Raw genomic sequence first — 25,033 nt, 5'->3', positions numbered from 1 at the left:
CTGCACATCCCCAGCAGTCCTGCTTCTCCACAGGGAGGTGTGTGCTCGTGGACAGGCCAGGAACCATGTGTGGGATTCAGTCACTGGTCTGTGCTCTGAGCCTCATTAAATTGATTCTTCCAAGTCAAAGGGAAAGCTCTGTTGTGTCAAATTTGAAAGATATGGGCTCTGAGCTGTACCAATAGTTGTCACTCAGTGGGCTGAATTATTTTTAAGGCAGAGTTGATTTATCTGAACTGAAGGCTTTGGATATCTCTGCTGGAGAGGATGGGATATTTCAGGTGTGTGAGAACCAAGTCAAAGAGCTGGTCAGAGGCCATGGTTTCTTGTCTAGGGTGAACAGCCAGCATTGTAGGGGAGGGTGTCTCATTCTCCTCTCCCTTTTGGGAAAAAGAGCCAAAATTCTTCAGCATTTCTGAGGAAAAATGGGTTTAGGGACAATCAAAACATTTATATTTAATATCGCCAGATTGTTTTGATTTGCTTTTCACATGGTGATAAATCCTGTCCTGTAAGTAAAGCATGAAAACGAGTATATGAAAATAAACGTCAAAGTGAAGTACATCAAATAGATAAGGGCAAACCAAAATACTTTGTTAGCTGACTGAAGAAAAATAAGTTTCTGAATGAAATTATAAGGTTGAGGTAATTCATTTTAGGTTTTGACTAGTTTAGTTTATTTTCAACAAAACTTCATTTTTTTTTTTCCAGTAGAAATCAGTTCTGTTTATTTTCCTCATCCCCAGACTAAGCCATCCTACCATTTCCCCTAAAAGGCTGTTGTGGAATCTGCCTGCTATAAATGTGTCACAAAATGGAGACCATTTCTCGGAATTCAGTGGTTGTGGGTGACCCCAGTCAATATGCTTCCCAGACCTCTTCATGCCTCAGTGCTAAAGGCTGACTGTTCGGGCTATTGCATCCCATCCCTGTGCACAGGAAGGATTTAATTGCCCATGGTACAAATTGCAAGTGAGCAGCGGTGGAGCAGTGATACTGCCAGCCTAAGCCTTCCTGTGGCTTTACTTCTCCTCCCTGCAACCCCTCACCTCTCCTGTGTGCCTCCAGAGGAGTGGGAAAAACTTGTGGGATTTAGGTTGGTTTGTTCCTACGGCCGTAGGGGGGAGGAGGGTGAAGTTAGGATGATAACTGGCTGATCTTCTCTTCGTTTTGTCCTTGAAAAGAAAAGCTGAAGGCAGAGAAACCTGTGATATAGTCAAGACAACCCTTTCCTTTCATGATCTGGCAGTGTCAGACTGACACACCTGCCCAGAGCTTGCAGCCTTAGTTTGTCCCAGGAATCTGCACCTTGTGAGAGGGCATGATGGACCCGTTCCCCCCACCACAACAAAGAGCCACAGTGGTGACGTGGCTTGGAGCAGATTGGCAGAGCAAATCTCACCAGGAGGTGTGGGAAGGAAGGGTCTCTGTGGAGAGGGAAGGGGATGGAAGGAGCCCTGGGAGTGGGGATGTCAGATTGCACTTCAAGGGTGGAGTGAGCCCTTGTGTGGAGCCAAGCGCCCTTCCCGGTGCTCGTGGCTGTCGGGATGTGAGCTCTGGGAGCAGCTTCCTGTGGAACTGGCTGCAAGCTTCAGTCCAGTTCTGCAGCAGTGAGGCCACTGACTGCTTAGATCCTGCTCTTCTCTCACTGCATCAGCAAGAGGGGGGATGAAAATACCTCAGGGTTGCTGCAGTGACAAAGAGCCAAATGCAAGTCCAAGTTCTGGGACTTGGTAAGGAACAGCAGAGGATGTGCTGCCCAGATCCTGGGAACTCTGGACTAAGCTTAAGAGCCAAAAGGGTTTGGTTTCTTTCTGTGTATGATTCTGGGAGACACAAGCTCTGTCAGTGTATTCCATATACCACTGTGTAGAAAACAGCCTTCATCTCTTTCACCACTCCCCAGAGATGTCCTAAAGTCATCCAGGGGAGCTGAGGAAGGTAGAGTGGTTGTGTTTCAAAGGAGGTATCTGCAGTAGGCAGAGCCTCTACAAAACAGCTGGGAGGTGGAAAAAAAAGACTGGGAATACTGGACTCTCATTTCTGAGGAGAGTCTTTTGCACCCACCAGGTGCCATGGGAAGTGAGCAGCCCACAGCAGCAGAGTTTGGCATGCCCTGCTTGCCCAGTGGCTGCTGAACTGGCTTTCAAATGACCTCCACACTTGGCCTGAAGTGTGGATGTCTGCCTGGAAAGGAGAATCAGCTGGCCTGGTAACCCTTCTGTAACTGCACTCTAACCTGTTTTGTCCTTTGAATACCCAGCAAGGGAGGCAGAAAGAAATTGTTCTTTCTCTGGAAACTGGATAGTTTTCTCCCAGCTGCTTTCCTTAGCCCCGTGCTCCCTTGAAATCTCATTAGGGCTGGGCTTTGATTTTGTGGTGGCTTGAAAAAAACTGTGAAAGGAAAACCAAAATGAAGCTGGGAGAAGGAGCCACATCAAGGAAGAGGCTGGGCAGGAAGAGAGAGCTGGCAAGAACAGCAAGGGGGCATGAGAGACAACATGAAACAGCTTTCCTTGAAAGAGTCAGGGGAGCAGAGTACACTGTTCCCATCTCCTTCTTCATCTGGGGCCAAGGGAGAACAGGGTCAGGAGTGAGGATCTCTGCAGAGGGCACAAACCCCTCCCCTTTTGTGAAAGCAGAACTTTCTCAGATGTTTTGAATGTGGGTTGCTTTTCTTTATCTTGAGGATGAGGGTTAGGAAGGGATTTATACAGGCAAACAGTGGCTTTCCTTCTGGCCAGCACAGGCATTTCCATACAGGGACTTGGCTGCACTGCACTTTCTCAGACCTGTTTTTGTGGGAGGAGGACAGAGTAGCATCAGGGGTTGGGAGGAGAGCCTCACTCTCTTAGGTACCACCTCCACCCTAGGGAAGAGGCAGTGAGGCTGCAGTGTCCAGCTCCAGAGTTAAGTAGGATCCTGCAGGCAGCCTCGTGGGAATAGAGCAACCTGGGACAGTGAGTTTGTAAGGCCAGAGGGACAGGCCAAGGAGCACATCCAAGCTGGAGGAACAGAAGGTGTTTCCAGGCAAAAGTAGACTCTGTGAAGACAAGCTGACCATCCCAGGCAGCCCAGCAGTGTTTAGGACTGGACATCTTGGGAAATCCATGGTACCTCCTACCTTCCTTTGCCTGCTCCAGGGGAGCTGCAGCAGCTGCTTTCCCAGTCTGATGCTGCCCACCCCAGTGTTTCATTTTAATCACAGTGGGTGGCATGGGAATGGGAAGTGCAATTAAAGGAATTCCAGCTTCTCATCTGAATCTTGTCAAGCTGTCCTGGAGGAGGATCTCGGGGAGTTAATTGTATGCAGTGAGAAGGTTTGTCTTCCAGCCCTTTCAAAGGAAATTTCTTTTTGTCTCATCAAACACCCCATGAGCCTAAAGGACAAACCAACAAGAGCACCTGCCCAAAGTGCTAAGTATTCTCTTCCCATTATCCCATGTGCTTCTGTCCTCACATCTCTTCCCCCCCCTGCTTCCCTCTTCCTTCAAGCCCAGCTGTCATGGGGAACATTCAAGCATTTAGCAGTGAGGTGTGGCGTGAAAACAAGATTTTGGACAAGTGTGGCTTTGCTCTGCAAGCATCTCAGGCATTTTCTGGAGACCATGGTAACTGGGCTGCATCTTTGCTTGCATCAGAAGGTGCTTACACGTGGCTTTGCACCCAGGCCATGTCCTCTCCTGAGAGTGGAGGAAAAAAACAAGCTAAATAAACAAGCTAAATGGAGGCTCCTTCCCTGTGTTGCTCTTCATAATACTTCATTCAAGTGTTCAGTACCTTCCCCTTTAATTAATTCTGCCCCATCATCATCCAGCATCCCGTGTCCACATCTCTGCCTTTTCAGTAATAACCTCATCAAGGACAGTGCAGACAGACTGTGCCTCTATAAACCAGAGTCTGGCTGATGTCATGTCTCAGCTCAAGGACTTTCCTTGATCCTTGGGGTGGTGACTGTTAACAGATGCTAAAACACTCACATCTAGGTCGTGTGCCCCTTGGGCTCACAGGGAGGGTTTGAGGGGGAAGAAAGTTTGGGATGGTTGGCTGTCATGAGTGTAATAACCTGCCTTTTAGATGTCCCCACTTGCACCTTCACAGGACCAGGCATGAGCAGAGGCGTGTGGGAAGGGGCAGGTAGAGATCTCAGAAACCAGCACAGTGTCAAAAGCCCTGTCCAGTTCCCATCTGCAGAGTCCAAGGGCGAGCAAGTCATGACTGGGGAGTTTGCAATGGACAGAGCAGCGTGAATAGCATGTCTTGTCTGACAGCTCCTGGCACGAGCACAGGACATGGAGATGGTTTTTAATAGCAAGTTTGTATTATAAAAAGAAAGCTGCTTCAACTGAGATTCCCTGGACAGAGGCGAAAGACATTCAGACAAGGACAGCGCTGCCGGTGTTGCTGCAGAAGTGAAACAGATGGGAAGTTCAGTGTGTCACCTTGAAACCACAGATCATCAGAGCTCTGTTCCCACTGTCCTTGCGAGCTCCCCTAGTCACTCCAGCATCCTGCCCAGAAAGCTCTCAGGGGTCTGATTTGGAGAGAGGGGCAGCTTGGAAATGGACTGAAACTTATGTTCTAGTTCTTTGGCTCTTTAGTGTTGGAGAGACAGAACTCGCCCAGAGCTGGGACACAGAGGCAGCCACAGACGAGGAGTCTCACACTGTTAATGGGAGATCTGGGAGAAGCCTGGTGCTGCCCAGGCAGTTGCTGAAGTGGTTGGTGTCAGGCACGAGCTGGTGCATCTCTGCTTGCTGCCTTTGGGAGTGCTTGCACATGTCATCTTAGAAGCACAGTCCAGCCCACGAGCTGTGGGGACAAGACATTGTGCATTCAGATGTCAAGATTATTCTAAAATACTGGTATTTTATTTAGTTTATTTATTTAGTCTTGAGAGTGTCTCCAGACCTTTCACTGTTGTCATGTTCCCTGGGACATGGTGCCAGCTTCTGGGTGCAACCCAGGACTTGTCAGAGATCTTTGCAGGTTGGAGGGTGAGTGGAGTGTCATGGAGAGGAAAGTGCTCACCTGTGTGAGGCTGTGGGGGTGTGGACATGCTGAACATGGTTGTGTCTGAAGGGGGGCATGCTTGTGCTAGCCTGTTTTGCAGAAGAGGGACATGAAGGAGAGGCTTCATGGCTTGCCTTGTGCTGCACAGTGACCTACCAGCCCTTGAAAGAAATACACCCAAAGCCTGGGTCTCCTCCAATAACTTCTGAGATTCTCCTGAACTGCAGCACCCCTAAGAGTTTGCCTGCAATATTTCCTTTGCTTGGCTCTATGATTGACAGCATGGACCCGTGATGTGCACATCAGACCACCTGAAATGCTGTCCATGCTTCCCAGGAAAGCAGCCTGCTTTATTGGACTGCAGTGAGGGATTGGCTTGGAGGTGCAGAGGGAAGGGAGCTCTATGAGTAAAAACAAATATCAGAACAATAAAAGCTAGAATGTGACTTTCTAGGATATTAATCTCTCCGCCTCACTGTTATTTAGGATTTTTCTAACCTATCTCTCCAGCAGAGGAAAATGGAAGAACGTGTTTGCAGGTCTCTGACTCCTCTGTTTGGAGGTTTTCTTGTTGCTATTGAATACAAGTCAAGTTGCACATTTAAGTCCTTCGTTTTATCCTAATTTAGGAAACCATCTAAGACATACTCATCTCATGGCTTTGCTCCTCTCTTTGGCATTTGGCAGAAAGCTGAGCTGCTTAAGAACACAGAGGAAGAAGCTCAGAGGGGGAACAGAGGAGCCACAGGGCACCTCTGTATCCCACTAAATGCACCCTTGAGAGGGATCAGCTGAACTGAACACACAAACTTGCTTGGAGCCATTTCAAAAGGATGTTTTGAGAGGGCCCAACTGTGTTTATTTGGTGTGTAAGGTAACCTGAAAACACACCCTGTTGATTTGGAGTTGTGTCATCCCTGGGAGTTGAAGCTGTTACTCTGAAACCCAGTAGCTCTAACTCATATCTGCTCTGATCTCAGGGTGGAACTTAGTCTAGAGTCGAGTTCCTGGAGCCAAACCTGACTGGAAATATGGGCTGATTCCCCCTCTGTGAGGGCAGAGCAGCAGAGGCTGGGATGACAGAGTAGCACACAGGGAGAACAGTGGCCAGCTCCCAGCTCTCTTGTGCTGGGCACAGGCTGATTTCTGAACCTCTCTATTTTCTTTTGAATTGAAAATTCTGGGGTTTTCTTTGAAGTTACCTTTCACACAGAAATCCCCTAGCTTTTCACTTAAGTGCTATTTTTTTAAAATGAAAGGGTTTGGGAGTGCAGTAAAATCTTTTTGTTGTTATTTCTATTTTTTTTCTTCCAATATGAAACATTCCTGTCAACTCCCCACCCTCTTATTTCCCGCAAATGTTCTTTTACAGAACGAGATTTTTTCCATTAAATGTTTTGAGATTATACCAATCTCTGGAACTGTGTTTCCCCCAGCATCTGTGCTGCCCACATGAGGAAAACAAGGACTGATCAGTGATGTGCAGCAGTGCCAGGTGATGACAGTGACCGAGGGCCAGCAGGGACATGCTGAAAGGCTGGGTTGGACAGGAGTTCCTGCAGGGCGTTCCTTAGCACTGGATAAACTCATGTGATAGTGTTTAGGGTAGGCAGCCCTCAGGGTTTGCCTTATCAGGAGTTTGATTTATTATTTTATGACTGAAATCTGATGTGATACTGCATGCATGCCGACATGTGTGTGCTACCCCACGTGTGATCCAAATGGAGTGGCCTAAGTGTTGGAGCAATTCCTCTGATTTCGTTAGCTCCTTCTGTTGAAAGCACTAAAAATGCCTGTGCCTTCACAGAGAAGTTAACAACCTCCATGTGCTGCACAGCAGATGGTACAGTAAGGGTGGAGGCGTATTTTACAATAACCTTTCTTCCACATGGGGAAATCGAGGCACTGAGGAGTCTCTTTCTGATGGTTGAGAATGAGTCAGGGGCAGAGAGAAACTACAGGGGTGCAGGAGATCAAGAAACAGTGCCCAAAGCTTTAGGGGCTGAGCTCGTCTTCAGCTTTAGCCAAACTTCAGCTGTTGATCAGCCTGGACTGACTCTTCCAAGGTCAGTAAGAGTGTGAGGTATTTCCAGAAGACAACCTGCATTGCTTTGTATTGAGATCTCCCTCCAGAACTGCCCACTCCTCTCCAGTGACTGTAGGAAACCCATGGTCAAACACCTCCTGTTTTAATCACCTTGGTCAGGTGCCTACAGCTAAGTGGGATCTCATTAATGCCCAGGGAAGGGTCTAAGCCCTGTCCCACTGCTGATCACAAACAAGTGCTGAAGTCTTCAGGAACTGCTGTGGTTTAACCCCAGCCTGCAACTCAGCCACACACAGCTGCTCCCTCTCTCCCTCGCAGCAGGATGAGGGAGAAAATTGGAAGGGCAAAAGTCCTCCCAGTGTCCACAGCGTTTTTGTATAAATGTTGCCTCGGATAATTCCGAAAGAAAATACATTTGTAAATGCCAAAATTTCCCAGTGGGCTCCCTATGTAGAGCCAGCTCAGCTACCAAGTTCTTCCTCGTGAATAGCTGTGCTAATAATAGCCACTGAAATTAGATCAAACTACAGGACAGTGACAATAACAGCTCAGATTTTTCAGAACTGAATGACATGTGCACTACACCTTTTGCAAAGGCTGGCTATGAATGGCACAAGAGGAGCTCTTTAATGCTGATCCCTCCTGAAAATCTGGGCTTGACAACAAATACTAAACCCCCAGGATAGCTGACCTTCCACTCTTCCAGAGTGTTAGCATTGGTTATACCAGACCTGAATGCTGAACTTTACAGCAGGACATCTAACTGAGCAGCCAGCTCAGAAGAGAGATCTCACCAGTGACTCCAGTTAGGAGTTAGGAACCGATAGTGGCATCTAATGTGGATTTATCACTGCATTTTTGTTTGCTTTCTCCTACACCAGAGCTCCTGCTTAGGAGGAGAGATGCAAAGTCACACTAACTCAAACGAGGTGTACAGGGCTGGGGGAGAATATGTCCAAATGTTGTGCTAGTTTGACCCCAGTGGCTGACAAGAAAAAGAAAATGGTCCCAAGCAGAACAAAGTCAGCTCTGCCCACATGTTGTTGTCTTGGGCTGCCCATCTTCTTCCTGCTGTGCCAGTGATTCTTTGCCCACCTGTAGGCTCTGTTTCACTGTGTCACAGCCTGATCCATGTCTTCATCACCACATACCCCATGTCCACGCAGCACCCAGTGGGATCCAGAGCACTCAGGTGCTGGAAAGGGCCCTCCCAGCCTGCTGGCTTGGGGCAGTGGCCGTGCCTGTGCACTTGGCTTGGAGGGATGCTGCTGTCCTCGCTCTGTGCCTCCTCACATCTGCTTTGAGTGACCTGTAGAGGCAGTGCCATCACTCTGAACGTGCTGCATCTGTCCCCGTTTCCCCACTTACACACCCATTAGGACCTCGCCCCTGTCACTCATCCCTGTGTCTCAGCGGGGTGAAGCAGCAGCCCCCAGAGTGACTCGGCTGCCTGACGGGAAAAGCTCTTTCCTCATGATCTCATTCCCATGCGAGGGACGTTTTTGGGGGCCCATCACTCATCCCCGGTTGGCTGCCGGCGCAGCGAGGGCGAGGAAGATGGAGTGGGGAGCCGTGCTCTGCCCTGCTCTGCCCACCTCTGGCAGGACACGCCGTCCCAGGGCTCTATTTTAACAGCGTGGTCTGAGGAGCCAGCTGGGAACCAGCAGCCAGGGCAGCGGAGGGAGGATGTGCTGCAGTCGTAAAAATTCCACCGAGATAAATCAATAGAGGGAGGAGGAGAACGAGAGGGAGAGATGGCAAAGTCAGGCGTTGTTCCTCTCTGCCCACAGGAGAGAGGGAGACGACGCCTCGGTGGTCGTGGGGGTTCAACAGGAGTGAAGGGGAGCAAGGGGCAGGTCAGCAGTTATCAGGAGCAGGTGACCGCCTACAGGATGGACTGGTGGAACTGGATCTGGGGTCTGGTTCAGGCAGCTACTGAGTGCCAGACATGTTCCTGCACGGCACTAATTAGCACCTTCTCAGGCAGGCTGAAAAAGAGGTTAAGGAGCAGATTGGCTTGCAGCAGAGAGCAGCAGAAGGGTGGGCTAATGGTGTGGACTACCCAGACAGGAGCTGCCTCCCAGAAGTTCCAGTTAACAGTGAGTAGGACACACTCTCACCAGAACTGAAGGCCCTTATTATGGTGGAAACTCTCTTTTCTGTCTGCAAAAGACTCAAGATTTTAACTGTTTGCACCAAGAATTTGGAGCATAGCAGCCTCTGCTCCAGCTTCTTTTTCTGATCTTCAGCAAGGGGCATCTGCCCAGGGACCCAGAGTGCCCTGAGTTTTCATATAAACCATTTACAGGGTAAGTCCTGCAGCAAGGGATAGATTCTCACTAGATTTATGCACAACACTATTATTGCTGGATGTACAAATTAGATGTGTGGAGCACAGCTGGGCTGTATCCTAATAAATAACAGAAAGAGCTGTCTGCTTGCCTTCTCAGATAAGCTGGGTAGCAGCTTTCCCTGCCTGTGATTAAAAGGTGTAGCTAAACTTAGGACTGGATTCAGCCAACATCCACACCATGCCCGTGCTTAACAGGAGTGTTGAGGTGTCTGCTGAGAGGAAGCCCAAGCCCTTGCTTGTAAGAAATAAATGTTATGGCTGTGACTCTAAAACAGGGGCCTGCAGAGCAGGGGACAGGGCTCTGCTTTGCCTGAATTGCCTCTCAGAAAGACCTGCTCCTCCTTCTGTTTCACAGGAGTACACCATTGACATCTTCTTTGCTCAGACGTGGTATGACCGGCGCCTGCGCTTCAACAGCACCCTGAAGGCCCTCACGCTGAACACCAACATGGTGAGCCGCATCTGGATCCCAGACACCTTCTTCAGGAACTCCAAGCGGGCTGATTCCCACTGGATAACCACCCCCAACCAGCTCCTCCGCATCTGGAATGACGGAAAAGTGCTCTACACGCTCAGGTACATCCAGCAGGCACTCTGAGGTGAGGGAACAAGGAGGTGGTCAAAGCAGGGGAGGTTCCAGGTGCCCTGGGACAGGCTAGTGGAGATGTCTCCCAGTGCTGCTTGCAGAATGGGCTTCCTCTTCCTAAGATGAAAGCTTCCAAAAACAATCAGCCTGTTGTATCCCATACCCCTCAAAAAAAAAAAAAAAAAAAGTCAAAACTACAAATGGTTTCCTAAACCAAAATCCTTTTGAAAGGATTAATGTTATGTTGTTCAGTTCAGCTATTTCATTCTGCTAATAAACATTTGGCTTTTGTTCCCACAAATTCTCACTTCCCTAAAGGAATCTGAAAAGTTGACTAAACAAAAAGCCTTTTTGAATGTGAAAATTAGATGGTTTTCTTCACTTTGAAAGTGTCCAAACATATATTTTGGTTTTCTGCTGGTTTGGAATGTTCCTGCAAACAGACTGATCTTCAACAAATTAGTTGTCAAGGAAGCGAGAATCACTCTGTCACATTGTGGTGTTGGAATCAAACCACCTTCACCAACAAAAAACCTCCTTCTCTCTGTCTTCCTGTCTCAGGCTGACAATCGAGGCTGAATGTCTGCTGCAGCTGCAGAATTTCCCAATGGACACTCACTCCTGCCCTTTGGTTTTTTCCAGTTGTGAGTACACATATTTTTTAAATAGTTTTAGAAGGCAAGTAGAGAAACTTCAGTGGAGCAATACTCTCCTGGGGAGACCATCCTCCCTTTTAGCTATGTTTTTCACCATGTTTTCACCTAATCTCTGTGTCTCTCTTCATGAGCCCTGAAGCATCCCCCTTCTCCTGGGCTACCAGAGGTCATAAGGGACAGATTCACAGCAGCTCTGAGTTTCTCCTTAATTTGGATGGGTGGTTAGAGGAGATTATTTCTCTGACCTTCTGGTGACTCTGGACAGAATATGGATATATTCTGGTAGACAAATGGCAGCTGTCCTTCCTTGTATTTTCCCCCTCTCCCACTCTCTGAGGGGGCTGCCTGGCTTTTCAGAGCTCAGCCCAGAGTGAGGTCTGCAAACATCCTGCACCCAAGGCCATCACAAAGGAGGGTTGCTCAGACCTCCCCTCTCAGTCACCACTCATCCAGGCTCCTTGGCAGGGAGGGCTGCTGATGTTAGCACATCTCCACCGGTGATATTGCAGGGAGCCTTTCTGCACCGAGAGATCCCTGTCCTCCTGCGTGGGTGGGAAATCCAACTTAATCATCCGAGCTCGGGTTTGCCTCTCCTGCTTCCCCTGCCACTGAAGAGATACAGCTCACAGAGCTCTGAGGTGCTTCAGAGGAGGCAGCATGCTGAGGAGATATCATCCCCTCGTCTCCCACCATCCCTCATTCTCCGCTAATTAACAGTACATGCCGTACACACTTGATAATTAGAGGCACGCTGTTAGTTAGCTGCCAAGCTTTCACTCCATCCTCCTCTGAGGAACTCTCTCGCAGGTCCCTGCCTCACAGCAGGCTTGTGTCTTTGTCAAGAAAGCCAGAGGCAGGAGAAGCTGTGCTGCAGCCTGCAGGACTGGGTCTTCTTCTCCATGGAGAATGCATCCCCTCTTTTCCATAGATCACCTCTCCCATCTAGTAGAACCCCCCTGATAAGAGCAGGTTACACAGGAATGCGTCCAGGTGGGTTTGGAATCCAGATTTTGACTCCAGAATCCTTGGGAGGGAGACTCCACAACCACAACCACCCTGGGCAGCTCATTCCAGCGCTCTGCCACCCTCAAAGAAGTTCTCCCTCAGACCAAGAGAGTCCTCTTACAGCAACCCATGTCTCATTCCCACCAGTGCAGTCCTTAGAAAGGCTCTGCTCCCAGCACTGCTCTTCCCATCCCCAGGATCTGAAGCAGCCCGTGAGGGGAGATGCAGTCCCTACTCCCATTTCTGTGTGGGAATGCCGAAGGGAATCCAAACAGGAGGCCTCAGAAATACCTGCCCTGAAGCTTCGTGTTTGCCAGAACAGCTCAGGGGAGATGCGGGTGCTCCTGCGGTCGGGGTGGTGACTGAGGTGGTGGCACTCCCATGCTCTTCCACTGATGTCCGTGCCCCTTTTCCCAGACGGATACCCTCGGGAGGAGATCGTCTATCGCTGGAGGCGATACTCCATCGAGGTGTCTGACCAGCGCACCTGGAGGCTCTACCAGTTTGACTTCACGGGGCTGAGGAACACCTCGGAAGTTCTCAGGACTGGGGCAGGTGAGGCAAAGGGGGACAGCCCACGGGAACACCAGCGTGCTGGAGGCCTGGTGGGAGGCAAAAGATTTGTCAGACAGCTCCACAGTGCAGGGTCACAACAGTGGGCCTTGGCCAGAGGGAGCAGAAGTGACGGAGATGAAAGCGGGACTAGACCAGAACCACTGGCGTCTGTGAGAACTGTGGGCTGGCAGTGCTGATGTGGGTGAAGCAATCCCTAACTGAAGGGTTAGGAGGGAGATCTCAGATCCCCTCTTGCTGCAGTAGGTGCATATTATGTGATCTCTGGCTGGTGCTTAGGATTGGAACAGGGTGTGGGGAAGTCAGAACCTGCAGGTCTCAATCTCTCCTTCTGTAAACTTGTGGCAGGCTGAGGAACACCTCGATTGTGCTTTAAGAGGCAGGGGTAAGGCTGCATGTGTGAAGAAACTAAGTGATGGAAGCCCTTCAGCTCCCTCTCCTCCTCATAATAGCTCACATCCTCTTTCCTTCCCACAGACAACTGAGGAAAGTCTCTGGATCCCGGAAGGTGGGGTGAGGTACTTTTAAGCCCTCTGGAACATCAAGGAGTAGTGCTTCTCCCACTCTGCACAAAGCTGCTGCTGTCCACAGTGGCAGCCAGCCTCTAACTGGGGTAGAAAGGCAGCACAAATAGGGACAAGAAGTGAAAGTGTCTTGAATGCAGCCGTGGCCTTTTGATGCTTGTAATTCTCTTTTGTTGGTAATTGCCTGCAAACTCCATCTTAACCCTAAAGCTGTCAGGTGGCTTTCTTCCAGTACTCCCTGGGAGCCCCTGGAAAGAGAAAGAACCTCTGCTGTAAGTCGCCAAACGAGCAATTAGGTGGTACAGCACCACACGCCTTTTCCAGAGGCAGAGCCGGAGCCTCAGTGGAAGTGATTGAAGGACACCTCCTTTGTCACAGCTCAGGTAGCTCGTTAGCAAGCCAGGCCATGGAGCCTCTTATAGCCCAGGAGCTTCTATAGAAGAGAAACCCTCGCAGCAATCAGCTGAAGATGAATGCTCTCTGCAGGTTCTTCCCTGAAACTTTTCCAAACTGTGTGCTTTTGAGTGTCCTGAGAGGCATAGCCAGGCAGGTATAAATGCAGCCTGGTGGCCATATAGACAGCCAGGCAAACAGCCAGTTTGGCATCCAGCGAGTCACACTTAAAGTGGTCACACAGATATTAAGTCACATAGCTACAGAGCCAGACAGGTAGCCACAGAGTCCACCAGCCACCAAACCAGACAGTCAACAAGCCTGCTCAGCCTAACATGAAGATACCAGTCTGGGCAGCTACAAAACCAGAGGGCCAGGCACTTAAAACGACAAGAAAAACCTCATCAGAAATGCTCTGAATTCAGAAACTTTGCTGATTTTTGTGCTTGAGGAAGCCCTGTGTTCTGATTCCACTGTCTCTGTTGCTTTCTCCCAGGGGAGTACATGGTGATGACAGTGTCTTTTGACCTCAGCAGGCGTATGGGTTATTTTGCCATTCAGACCTACATTCCCTGCATCCTGACTGTTGTGCTTTCCTGGGTTTCCTTCTGGATTAAGAGAGACTCTACACCAGCCAGGACATCTCTGGGTAAGAGACAGGATGATGCATGTCTGGTGCTTGTCAAACTCTGCCAGGCTGGCAGACTGGCAGTGCTGGAGCACAAAATTTCCCAAAGAGCTTTGCCATTTTCTGGAATTTCTGAATTTACTGGAGAATACTCCACTCCTCCAGCTTCCTGTTGGTAACACTATTCTCAAGATCAACCAAATCTCCAGCTGTGCTGGCTTGGACTCCTGGATTATTTTAGGATAGCACATCACTCTCATGTCTTGATCTGAGACCTGAACACAGCCTTTTCCAAGCTGGCAAGGGGGTAACCTCATGCACTGAAAGGGAGAGGGAGGGGGTGAGCTGTGCCACTGCAGTGCTGCCCAAAGGGCTCCTGTCTGTCCTTGCATTCCACATTTCCTCGTGACTTCTCAAGGCCTCAGTGTAGGACCAGTGACAGGAAGGTTGTAGAGGTTAATGGGCAAAGTTGCTCAGCTGTATCCACAAAGCCCAAAGCTCTGGCAGGAGGTGAAAGCCCTGTAGGTACAACCTTTTTCTGCCAGTCACCCCACAGGACCCAGGACAGAGGAGGTGGCAACAGTTCTTCCCATTGTTTAGATTTTCTCAGCAAACTGCAGTGGCTCTTTGAGGCAGAATCAAAGCTTCTGTTGGTTGAATGCTGCTCTGATAGGTGCTGGAGAGGCCTTTGCAAACCTTTAATACACTTTGGCTGTATCTGCATTTTGCAGCAAGCTCTGATTCCCAGCGCTGTCCTCCCCGTCAGCCCTGCTGACTTTCCCTTTAATTGGAGGTAACGTTCCCAGCCCTGCCTGCAGGTTCTCTTGTGGGGATGGAGAGGAGAGGAGGGGCCATCAGCTATTCAGAGCCCATCCATGCTGACCACTTCTCCCCGCTCCCCCCAGCAAAATTGATTCCTTTGGTGCCCATGGAGAGAGGAGAAGGAGGAGGGTGTCACTTCCAATGGAGGTGAGGGAATGCCACGGTCCTTGGCTGGTAAAAAAGGAACAGCAAGAGGCAAATTGCTCTGCACAGTTGACACAGCCCTGGTGGCTGTCTCAGAAAACAAGGCAAGGTTCCCCAGGGGAGGGGCCCCTCTCTGTGGGAAGGGACCTCAGCACAGGAAGAAAAAAGTGTTCTCTCCACAGCCCCACTGCACTTAATACAAATGATCCCCAGCACATTTCAAGCCCGCCAGCCTACATCAGGGAAATGGGAACTGGACCACTTCCACCGGCACTTCAAATGCATGGGAAGTCACATCACATCTGCTAATGCAAATATAGCAGGAAAACATGAAAATGTTTTGCCATGCTTGTACCCAGAGCCACTGGGGTGATCCCAGGAAAGGGTGGCAGGTGGATTCAGATGAGTGCTGGAGAAGGAGAAACGTGGGGAGTTCTTGCTTCTTCCCCACATCCTAAAAGGCAGGGGATGAGATCACAGTACCAACTCTTGCAGCTAATCCTTTGTTGGCTCCTGACACTTTATCACAGGTCTGTGAGCATTACTGCTGCTGCAAAAACAATTCCAAGCCACATTCAAGTCAAAAGAAATTCCTTATCACCTCCCACCCACTTGCCCTCTGCGTCAAGAAATGGATAGATTGTGAAGAGCTGTCTCTGAAGAGCAGCCACGAGCAGATTGAAAGCTTATGGGTAAGAATCAGAGTCTTAGGAAACAAAGGGAACCCTGTGACTGGTGCCTACTTCAGGCTGCCTAATGAAGGAGAGAGTACTGACAGAGCCTTCCTGCTCCAGCTGTGGGAGGCAGAGAGGAAGTGGGGACGTTTTGGGGGCTGGATGCATTTGGAAGGCAGAAATGCTCCTCATCGTTGCTTACACCACCCTTTTCGCTCTTAGGAATCACGACTGTGCTCACGATGACCACCCTGAGCACCATCTCCCGCAAGCACCTGCCCCGTGTCTCCTACATCACAGCCATGGACCTCTTCGTCTCCGTGTGCTTCATCTTCGTGTTCGCGGCTCTCATGGAGTACGCTACGCTCAACTACCTGGTGGGAAACAAGAAACCACTGGAGCACAACAACAGGAAAGCCAGGCTGGTAGGTCAGGGGGACAGCAGAGAGGGATGATGCTAGAAACCCAGGCTATGTAGAAATATCCCTCCTGAGCCTGCACTGGAAGTTGCCAACCCATATTCATAAAGGCTTCTGACCACTCTGTGTGTTGGGTCTGAGAACCTGAAACGTGGGACACAACCACCAAAAGCAGCTGAAAAACACAGAGAAGCCCCTATCAGACCCAGGCACCCTGTACTCTCTTCAAAACTTCTGGAGAGCTTATCAGTACAGTCTGTAGTTTAATTTAGTTTACATTCACGTGACCAAATGTAAATGTTCACTTAAGACCCGTTCTTCCACCTGTGTCAGTTTGGCCTCTGTGGATCACAGAGGTATCTTAGGTCACAGAGATGCAGAAACCTACCTCCTTTTGTGGTCTGTCCATCACAGGACCTGATGAATGTGGGGAGAGGGAACACAGGGTGGTCATCATTCTCATCATCCATCATGAGATCTGCCCAAGCTCGTATCATGTACTTCTGACACATCAGCTGAAACAGGCCTGTGAACTGGGGGGAGAAATGAAAGCAAAAAAGGCAGATCTCTTCTGTGCCAGGCTCATTTCCCAGCATATCCTTCATATCCCGGGGTGGATAGAGCTCTTCCATGAGGCTGATGATATGCCTCCTCCTGGGCCAAGAAGTTATGAGTCACACACAGCCTTTCCTCAGCTTTTCTCCAGTACCTGCCAGCAACCAGGAGACACATTTGGACTGTGTGCTGTGCCTTCAGAAATAGCTGAGCTCAGGGGAATGAGGGAAGGGGTTGAAATCAGACAGGTCCTGTTTCTGCACTGATTATTAGTGGCAGAGATTGAGAATCAGAGCAATTAGATCTTTGCTGCCTTGGCTCTGGGGTGCCAGGGAGGGCACTCACAGCCCTGCAGGGAGCTGCCAATTCCCACACTGTGCCAGTGTGGTGGTTTATATCCAGGTGCAGAGATGGGAGACGATCAGTCATCCCTCTCCACTGAACTGGTGTCTAGATCATGTTTTCTTGCCTCTTCCCTCCCTTTAATCTGCCTCCCTCTCCCCATTGCAGCCACCTGCCGGTGCACAGGTGATGCCAACCTTTACCACCATCAACATCAACCACATCATGCACTGGCCCCCAGAGATAGAGGAGGATGACGATGACGATCCTGGCTCCCCGTGCCTGGAAGGAAAGGAATGTGAGAGGTTCTTCTGCTGCATTGAGGACTGTCAGACGGGGATGTGGCGGGAGGGGAGGGTCCGCATCCACATCTCCCGCCTGGACTCCTACTCCCGCGTCTTCTTCCCCACTGCCTTCCTGCTCTTCAACATTGTCTACTGGATTGCCTATCTCTATCTCTAGCCCTTCTTTGCCCTCAGCTGGAATGGACTGGAGACCAGCAAGGTGGGCTTCTCAAGGAGCATAGAGAACAGCATCTCTTCTGTTGTAGTCAGCTGTCAGTCGGAACAATCCAACCTGGTGACTCCCTCTTCCTGCTCTCTCTCATCTCTTCTGAGAAGAACCAAACAGCTTTTTTTTTAGCCTTCTAACATGTCTTTTTAGAGAATCTACCTTTCCCAACCAGCCTCATCTCCAACACCACCAGCATTGTACTCCTTGTAAGATTGCCCAAAAACATTCTATTCCCATCTCAAGCATTAGGGATTTTGTCAAAAACAAAAACCTTAATGCATTCCAATTATCCATCCAATCCTACTCCAAAATTCCATGGGAAATGATGGCAAATGGAGTTTCCTGCATAGTTTTTAAGACTGTAGAGGAAATAAAGGAGATCTTACAGCTTCTGCACCACTTCCAGCAGAACAGACTTTGTGGAGTGCTAGAAGCTTGGAAAGGTCAGAAGGAAACAGGGTGAAAAAGGGCAGCAGTACAGCTTCCCACAGTAACTGGGCTTGGCTAAAATGTTTTGAACCTGCCCAGACATCTGACAGTGGCACTGACGAGGATGAAATAGCTACAAGCCTCCACCAGCTCCCAGCAGAACATCTATGAAGCATTCCTCGTGGATCACTCCACCTGCTGTGCCAAGTGGCACCCAAGGCATCCACCCACTGAGGCGTTGCTGGTTCTCCTCAGAGGGTGGCAAAAAGCACTTCACAAGTTTGCAGGGCCCGTCTGCCTTCCTGGAGCAGACTCTTCAGGGCCCACATTCTCTGCTTTGTGACTGGGATTTGGAGAGGGCTCTGCAGCTCACATTGGGCATCACCAAAAGAGGGTGAAAGTCCTTGTCCTACAAAGGCCAGCAGTCTCCTGAGCCTGACATGAGGTTTTCTTTGGCCTGTCCCACGTGAGCTGGGCCTTCTTGTGCCATGCAGCAATACTTGTTGAGACCATCAGGTCTGCTGCACCTACCAGTGGTGGGAAAAGAGCATTCCTGCAGCTCAGATGTGTTCCTTTAATTCTTTTTTTTTTTCCCATAATTACATAAAATGACAGTCTTCACTAAGCCTGTATGACTACTCCCAGTTGCCATCAATACTTGGCCCCTTTTCCTCCCAAAACAGGGACGGGAGTGAGTTGTCCTTGATAGATGTCAAGGTCAGACATATTGAGATGGTTCCTTATGGTCCATCTTAAAGGGATGGAGAAATCCAAAATGCAGTTTCAGCTGGGAAGAAACTGCATAGTGCAGAAGAGGAAACTCAGGCCCAAGGTCCATAATGTGTAAACTGGCTGCCTCCCCATTTATGCCATCTGCTGATGTGGCCCACACCGTGATTGTGAAAAGCAACGGGCCATTAATAGTTACTTACTGTGTAAATTAGAAACAAAGAAGATCTTTTTTTAAAAACAGCATGTTTTAGAAAAAAATAGTACTTAAAAGGCTTGTCATGAGAAGAAAGCCAGCACGGCTGCAGAGGAAAAGTTAGGAAAGGCTGGCTCACAGGACAGCTAACAGAGGCAGGAGGTTTTACACATTCTTGGAGAGCAACTTGATCTGGTTTAAAGACGGATTTTGACACTGTTAAATCTGATCTGAATAACGAAGTGTCATGTTTAATTCATTCATAAATACAGCCTTACCTTGGTTCCAGAGGAACAGCTAGAGCATCTTATTAAGTATACAATAGTACAACAGTCAGCTAAGTATAACCTAATGGGGTCAGACCAGCAGAGCTCTGAAAGGGGAAATTGTGCCTGTCTAACCTGTTACAGTTCTTCTTTTAAAATACCAAGTAAGAGATAAAGGTTACCCAGAAGCATAATTTGCCTAGCTGCTCCGACAGCTTTTGAAAGGATGGAAAGAAATTATGGCGGGCGGTTCTAACTGAGGAAATTGATTTAGCAAAAGAATTATTAAGGAGGTTCTAATTAGAGGAAATTAACTGAGGAGAGGGGGGGAAAAAAAGAATTGTTAAGGAGGCTCTAATTAGAGGAAATTAATGTTTTAGAGAGAAAGACACAGAGAGGGAGAAGTCTAAGAAAAGAATCAAAACAACCTGCAGACAAGGGGAGCTGCTGGGTGGCAGTGCCGACTCCCAGCCGGGCGGGTTGATGTTCTGCTCCCGATAGCAAAGCGTTATTAGAGGTAGCAACAGAAAAACCCGCTATGACTCAGCCCTGCACCAACGGGGAGCTGGATTAAACGGGGTCCTGTGATCTCCGTCGGGAGCCAAAAGGAAAGAGCATCCGAGATTAAAACGGGCTCACCCGACAGACGCCGAGTGAAGCGCGTCCATGTTTCGGGAGGCAGCTGTTGGTGTGCGCGTGGGAGGGGACACCCCCTGGCAAACCAGGGCCCAGGCCAAAAACGCTCCTTAGCAGGCTGGTGGCTCGAAAGGTGTGCTGGCAGTGTAGGCTGCAGCAGAACGTGGAAGGGGAGCATCTGAGAAGGGGAGAGAGGGTGTACGGGAAAATCGAACAGCCAAGTGCGAAGGAGTCCAAACAGCTACGATTTGCTGTAACTTCAGAGCTCCAGGGAGCCTTGATGGACACAGGTGATTATCACTGGAGTACAGGCTTCAACCCTGAGAGCAGCGACTTGTTGAAATTAGACCTTTTACAAAACCAGCCAGGAGAGAAACAGGGAGCGCGAGAAACCCAAGAGGATGATGGGGACTCGGACAAAGAAGACTTGAAAGATCGTAAGATTTCACCAAAAAAAGATAAAGCCAACACACACCTAGGTAATTTAACCAATGATGGAGGATTTGACAGAGGAAAATAGCCTAGCGTGGGCTGGAGCACAAGGGAGCTGATTACTAAGGCTGGGGAAGGAGGAGGGAGGGGGCTTTTTGGCTTAGGGAAATCTGTGCCCATCATAAATAGCGCAATAAATAAAGGCATGAACAAATCCAATCATGTTTTTAAGTTTCTATAGTATCTCAAAAAAAAAAAAAAAAAAAAAAGGAAAGCTATGAAAAGCCAAAAGGAAAAATCTGCCATTTTTTGGGATTGCTGTGCAAAGCTCCAGTTTCCCCAAAAAAGGTTTCCCTGCTATCAGGAGGGAATCCAGCACACAGGGACAGCCAGTAGCCATGTGTTGCCCTGCTCAGCATGGCAGTGGGAGTTTACCCCACTGGCCCCTCCTAGACTGGCATAAACCACCTGCCTTTCCCTGCATGCTGTACTTTCTGCCATCATGCTGAAGTGGGTTATGGTACCCACAGTGTCTCTCAGCCCAGGACAGTTCACTCCAGGGGACACTGCCCAAAAAACATGGGGCTGAGCTGTGCCACCCTGGCCAGGAGGGACTGAGGAACCAGGGGTGCTGCAAGACAGCTGGGTGGCTTCAAATACCTGTGCTGCAAACCCCTGGGGGTCTGTGATGCCTCCTCCTCTCACAGACGTCCAGGGCAATCACCACCTCTGGAGGTATTTAAAAGATGTGGACACATGGCACTGGGGGACATGGTTTAGTGGTAGACTAAAACTAACACTGTCAGTGTTAGGTTTATGCTTGGACTCAAGGATCTTAAAAGGTCTTTTCCAGCCTGTGTGATTCTGATTCTACCATTCTATCATTCTAACATCTGGCTAATGATGGGGACTGGAAATGATGATCTCAGCATTTATGTTTTATGGCTTTTGTTTGGAAGATGAAAGGAAATCAGAAAAAAAGGTTGATGTTTCATTTCTCTGCCTCCAATTCCTATTCTTCCCCTCCAAATTATGGCACACGAGGGACCATTTTTAGACTGTATGCTCTTCAGGGCAGGGACTCTGTTGCTGTGTGTCTGTACAGGGATTGGCACACCAGGGCTTGATCCCTGACTGAGATTTCTGGATGCTACTTATTATACATAATAAACAACATCATGGACTGCCCATCTTCAACACCACGTTGTCTGTCCACATTTTGTAAGAAGGCTAAAAATTGTCCCCTGCCTCCCTCATGAGGGGGTTACTGCAGCTGGGTAATTTTTTAATTTCCCCATAGAACACTATCTTGTCAGAAAATAGAGGAAAATGTCAGCCTGATGTTTTTGGGGTGGGTGGGGGATATTTTGGGGGGTTTTAAAGGAGAAGGCAGAAGGAGCCTCTTTAAATGATTTAAAATCATTATTTGTAGTGCAAGGTAAGTCCCTGCTTGGTCCCCTCAGTCTGTTACCATTGTAAAGAAAATGTTTTCCCAAGTGCTTCTGGGGCAGAGGTGGTTGGGCAATAATATTTGGTGCACTTTATTTCAACCTTTCTATTTCCCACTGCAATGCTGGTGACTTTTGGAGTGATCCTAATCAAAAGGACAACCCCAGCTCTGGAAAAGGCCTCCCTCAAGAGGGAGCCTCTTGACCCAAAATCCAGCCCTGGGCCCACAGAGACACGTCTGAGACACTTTAACCTTCATTCTTTTGTTCTTCGACCTTGGACAACCGTGTATCCCTCCAAGCTTTAACAGATCCCTAAATGTTAAAAACGTGAGGTGGTAAAGGATGGGGGGGGGGGGTTGGGGGAGAAGAGAAAGTTATATTAAGTCGTTACTTTTTATATTCCTAAAATACCTTCATTATAATTTGTCTTCCTCTTAATGCCTCAGATTTATAGGCCCTGGGGGAGATTGAATTTAAGGAGAATGAGCGTGGCCAAAAATATTTTCAAGCTGTGCACTCCAGGGCAAGCAGGGGGGGACATAAACACTCCTACCCAATGTTCCCACCAGACCGGGTAAGGAAACCCAGGGACCCGAGGGAAATGCCCTATTGCCTGCAGAGCTTCAATAAAGAAGTGTGGTTGGGAAAAAATTTGGATTTTTTTTTTTCATTTTATTTTTTTTAAGGATAGGGCAAAAGCACATTGACTCAATTTTCTGTCAGAGGAGTCTCTGGTGGTTTTTTTGTTTTGTTTTGGTTTTGGTTTTTTGGGTTTTTTTGTTGTTTTTGGTTTTTTGTTTGTTTGTTTTTGTGGGGGTTTTTTGTTTTGGTTTTTTGTTGTTGTTTTTTTTTAAATTGTTGCTGCTGTTGATCCTTCACATTGCTGCCCAGCACGATTTTACCCCTCTATCCTTGTTTTTTTTCCCCTTCTCCCCCACATCTTCCAGAAAAGTAAATAATAGAGTCCAGGCCCTATCTGTTCCAGCTACGCCTCTGACACTCTCTGAGTCCACACGGCAATAACAACAACGCAGGATGGAAGAGATCGACCGAAGCCTCAATAGCTGCTGTAAACAGGTCGGCATAGCAACATCTCCAGAGAGAGCTCTCCATGGGGTCATTTCTATTCACTTTACAGCCCACTTGGGCTGCTAGAGTGGTATAAAAGGGACTCAGAAAAGCTGTTAATTAGGATTAGCAGCTTCAGGAACATGAAGCCACAGTGCTCGAAGCCGAGCCATTTACCCGAGAGAGCTCAGGCCTCTTGACTACTTCCTGAAGCAAGGCACAGGATGTCAAGGCAGGCAGTTTTGAAATCAGATGGCAGAGCCAGCTGGTCATCTGCTGAATGGCACTGCAGGACTTCTCCTGTGGCCAGACCACCCTTTGCTGGACTCGAGTGGTTGGCAGGTCCAGGAGCAGGGATAAAGGTATGGACCCATCTCACCAATACAATTGCACATGGCATGAAATCCCCAGGGACTGTGCTGGGTGCCCCTGGCTGAGGTTTTTGGATGATATATATGCCACAGCATGTCTATAGAGCTCCAAGAAGAAGCAACCACTGTGGACAGGAGAGGGCAGCCAGTCACGGGTGTCAGACACAGACTCCCTGGAAAAACAAGGTAGGGACTTTCCCATCTTCTAGGATATGACTTTTATTCTATTGCCATGAGCCTCCTGCCCTTCATCAGTTTGCTACATGAAAGGTCCAAGGAATGTCCATAACAATGAAACCCATCTTTGCAGCAGCTTTTTATCACACACATGGGCAAAACAGGCTGTAGGGAAAGGTTGAGTCATTGCCAGGCTGCCACTGGGCTGATTTGCATCTCTCAAGTGTTACTGACCCTGACAAACCTCCTAAGGCAACCTGACACCTCCCCTTTCCAAATATGTGGTGAAACACAGATGTCTCCCTCACATTATTCTGCTTCTCTTGGTGTTTTCACCTCCTCAGGGTAAAACATTACCTGAATCAGAGCTGAGCTGAAGGCACAGCTTCCCATCTGGGACCAGAGCACTAGTTTCCTTGTGTATATCACTTTTCCTGGAGAAATACACTAGGTCTGGTCAAAGAAATACTGCAATCTGGTTTTCAAGATCATGCAGTTCAGGACTGCTGGCAGCCATGCTCTCAGCTGTGCCCACCACAGAGGAAAAAGTCCTTTGCCATGCTGACAGCTGGACCAGGTGCAGGAAGATCTGAAATACAGATGGGCCTGTACTCTTCTCCCATTTTAGCCACAGAAATTCCCAGTAGCCTCAAAGAATATTATATATATATATATATATATTCTTGAAGATGGTAAGTACCTGCTGTGGTCATTGCCATGGGAATACTCTATTGCTCCTCTCCAGGAAAAGTCCTTCACCAACCAACCCTTCCACCACAGAGCTCCAGCCAGCCCCCCACAGCATCCAACAGAGCCCAATAGCTCAGGGAAATAAGACAATGTGTGAGAAGAAAAAGCTGTAGTAAGAATTCAGTAAGCTGGAAATATCACACCTCAAAATAACAAGTACAATGCATGGTGACTGAATCTCTGGTATGAGCATATGTTGGGTTGGAAGGGACCTTTAAAGCCCATCCATTCCAACCCTCCTGCAGTGAACAGAGGCATCTTCAACCACATCAAGTTGCTCAAAGGCCAGTCCAGCCTGACCTTGGAGGTTTCTAGGGATGGGGCTTCTACCTGAATCTACCATCCTTTAATTTAAAACCAACATTCCCCGTCCTATTTTGGCACAAAGAGCAAAAGGAACCGCACGACTCCTGTGGAACCATCTCAGAGCCCCCTCTGCCCAACACCACCGGGATATCAGAGCCTAACAGCTGAGTGGAAGAACATGCTGAGCTCAGTCAGGCATTTCTCATTAGTTTCCCAAGATTTCTCAATACCCTGTACTCAGTATATTCATCTGGCAGCAAATTAGAGGCGAGGGAAAAGCGTCTCTCCCGAAATCATCCAGAGAACACAAAGCGGCAAAGCAAAATCATAACAGGCAGGGAAACTTCTTGTGAGTCATCCTCTTCCCTCCTTCCCCTCTCCCTTTGCAGCATTGCTGATAGCCCCAGGATTGTTCCAGGAGGCCTGGAACCAGAAGGTACCTATTCCTGCTGCAGGCACAAATCACTTCATTCCAGAGGAGAAAAGAGGACTTTAAAACAGGGCCAGAAGAAAACAGCAATGGCATCCTTGTATCTCTCTGCTTTAAGCACCCTGTAGGTGCTCTTCTGAGATTGATGGCCCAGATATGCCAAATGCATGAAATAAAATAGCTACCCTTTCCCAAAAGACTCACCATCATTCCCAGCAAGATCCTCCTGCCCCGCCCTTCCCCAAAAAAACAGAACACCAAACCAACAACCAAACAAAAGAAACCAAACAAGGGGATTCATCAAAGAGAAGAACACAAGAGCAGCTGGCTGCTGAAAAACAATCCAGGGTGGCTACATATATAAGAAATCAAATGAAAGAAAAATTGTCTCATGTCTGTAGAACAGAGAGCGTGGTTTTTGTCAAACCTTCGGGCCCATGTGTCCCAACTACAAGGCATTTTTTGCTGTATCCTACCACATATTTCAAACTATGGCTTGATCACCAACTTTCACTGCTCAAAAAAAAAAAAAAAAAAGAAAAGAT

General features: G+C 48.6%; 1 protein-coding gene across 1 annotated transcript in view; it reads left to right on the top strand.

Moving 5' to 3' along the window:
* LOC126637316 (gamma-aminobutyric acid receptor subunit gamma-4) overlaps positions 1-21,134 on the top strand; it is a 34,953-nt gene extending 13,819 nt beyond the window's left edge. The window contains exons 4-9 of the mRNA XM_050310486.1: positions 9,769-9,989; positions 10,561-10,643; positions 12,078-12,215; positions 13,647-13,799; positions 15,641-15,843; positions 16,903-21,134. Coding sequence (XP_050166443.1) covers positions 9,769-9,989; positions 10,561-10,643; positions 12,078-12,215; positions 13,647-13,799; positions 15,641-15,843; positions 16,903-17,196 — 1,092 coding nt within the window. The 3' untranslated portion in view covers positions 17,197-21,134. The remainder of the gene's footprint in view (positions 1-9,768; positions 9,990-10,560; positions 10,644-12,077; positions 12,216-13,646; positions 13,800-15,640; positions 15,844-16,902) is intronic.
* Positions 21,135-25,033: the final 3,899 nt, after the last annotated feature.

This window comes from Myiozetetes cayanensis, unplaced genomic scaffold (assembly GCF_022539395.1).
Source record: "Myiozetetes cayanensis isolate MyiCay16 unplaced genomic scaffold, myiCay2020 scf15, whole genome shotgun sequence".
Lineage (NCBI taxonomy): Eukaryota > Metazoa > Chordata > Aves > Passeriformes > Tyrannidae > Myiozetetes > Myiozetetes cayanensis.
The sequence above is the reverse complement of the archived record's forward strand: the minus strand, read 5'-3'. Positions and strand labels throughout refer to the sequence as shown.